The sequence below is a fragment of the Limulus polyphemus genome, unplaced genomic scaffold (genome assembly GCF_000517525.1).
Source record: "Limulus polyphemus unplaced genomic scaffold, Limulus_polyphemus-2.1.2 Scaffold26, whole genome shotgun sequence".
NCBI lineage: Eukaryota > Metazoa > Arthropoda > Merostomata > Xiphosura > Limulidae > Limulus > Limulus polyphemus.
Window position 1 is genome coordinate 1647337 of NW_013665636.1, and position 1538 is coordinate 1648874.

The window sequence follows — 1538 nt, forward strand, 5'->3', positions numbered from 1 at the left end:
TAAAAGTTATAGCATGAAAACTTTAACAAGCACAAAATGGTTACGAGGTCAGTCCCAGGGACCAAGCGAGTGCTGAAAGAGTTAACATGCACAAGAGTTAAGCTACATGTGGGCAAATTCATATTTTTGATCTGAAAAATTATTCAACTCTGTATCATAGTTATTTATATTATACATTAAGCTCAAAGTATTAACATACAAACAAATCCTTCACTTACGTTTTTGTGGTTCACAAGCTTCATCAGTTTAAACTCCCTATAGGCCCTTTTGGCATGAGTTACATTCTGGAAGGGTCTGCTTAGTTTCTTGATAGCTACGTGCTGATCTGTTACTTTGTCAAGAGCAGAACTGCAGAGAAACAAAATACTTTTTTAAATGCCTATCAACAAATATGTTTACCTCTGTATCTGCGAGGAACAATGATTTACAGATGTGTTAAACTACTTTTACAGACTTCTTATGTATGTAATAGATGTGTTTCTGTGTATGTGCACACATACAGGAAGTATCAAGTTCACTCACGTTTGCTTTGATTTCTCAAGTACACATTTAAAGCAATGCCAATTTTGCCTAATATAAAAGAAGAATCGCCTATTAAATTTTTTTCCTTTTTCTGATGACATAAAAATAAAATAAACCACTCAATTTTGCCAAAATGTATCATAAGAATGATTTATTTCATCTGCAGTCTGAAAAAATTGATGACTAACATGCATATACAGATGCTAACTCGGATCATTTCAGAAGTATGCTTCCTAATTCACTAAACCTTCAGGCTCTTTACAAAACAATGATTAGAAATAGTAAAGTGCATGTGACCCTCAACTCAACGATTCATCCATTTCCAGTTATCAAAAAGAATTATATTCTCAGTCAGGAAAGACATTTGCCCATTAACTATTTCCACACCGTACCAAATCCCAATTTTTCATACTTCCATTCACAAAATACCTTGTAGAAATCACTGTTTGAGACTTATTAACATAATTAAATCAGTTCTGATGCATTTTGAATTGCAACAAGCTTGTAAGTATAGTTAGTAGACAATCAATAAGACTGAAATAAAAAGGTTTAAGATGTACATATAGTATATTTAAAATATACACTTACATGTATTTTTGGATTTGAGTACTTGGTAGACTTAAAGTCAACAGATATAAAATATATGTAAAAATTATCTATTTCATGTTATCCTTCAAATTAACATTTTTTATACAACTCATTACACATATAAATGAGAAATTACACTACTTGCAGCATTATCAACTAAAAATATCTTGAAATTTGGTTACTTCTCCTCCATGTTATTCCTTTGGAAAACTGTTCTAGCATTATCCCAATTATGAAGCTGTTTGCTTAGTTTTTCATTCCCACACACACCAGCTAGCACCATAACACAAAAGAAATATTGCTGTTTGTCATAATTCAAATGTTTTAATTTTTTTTCTCATCAACAGTTTCTACTTCACTCCACTATTTCTTTTAAAATGCTTTTCTTCACAAAGAGATTGAATACATATAATGCTAATTCGATGATG

The 1538-nt window shown here is 31.2% G+C and overlaps 1 protein-coding gene across 1 annotated transcript in view; it reads right to left on the reverse strand.

The window, feature by feature from the left end:
- The window catches only part of LOC106459213 (stress-activated protein kinase JNK-like), a 63095-nt gene that overhangs the window by 37946 nt on the left and 23611 nt on the right, over positions 1-1538 (reverse strand). The window contains exon 3 of the mRNA XM_022385909.1: positions 219-348. Within this exon, the coding sequence (XP_022241617.1) occupies positions 219-348 (130 nt within the window). The remainder of the gene's footprint in view (positions 1-218; positions 349-1538) is intronic.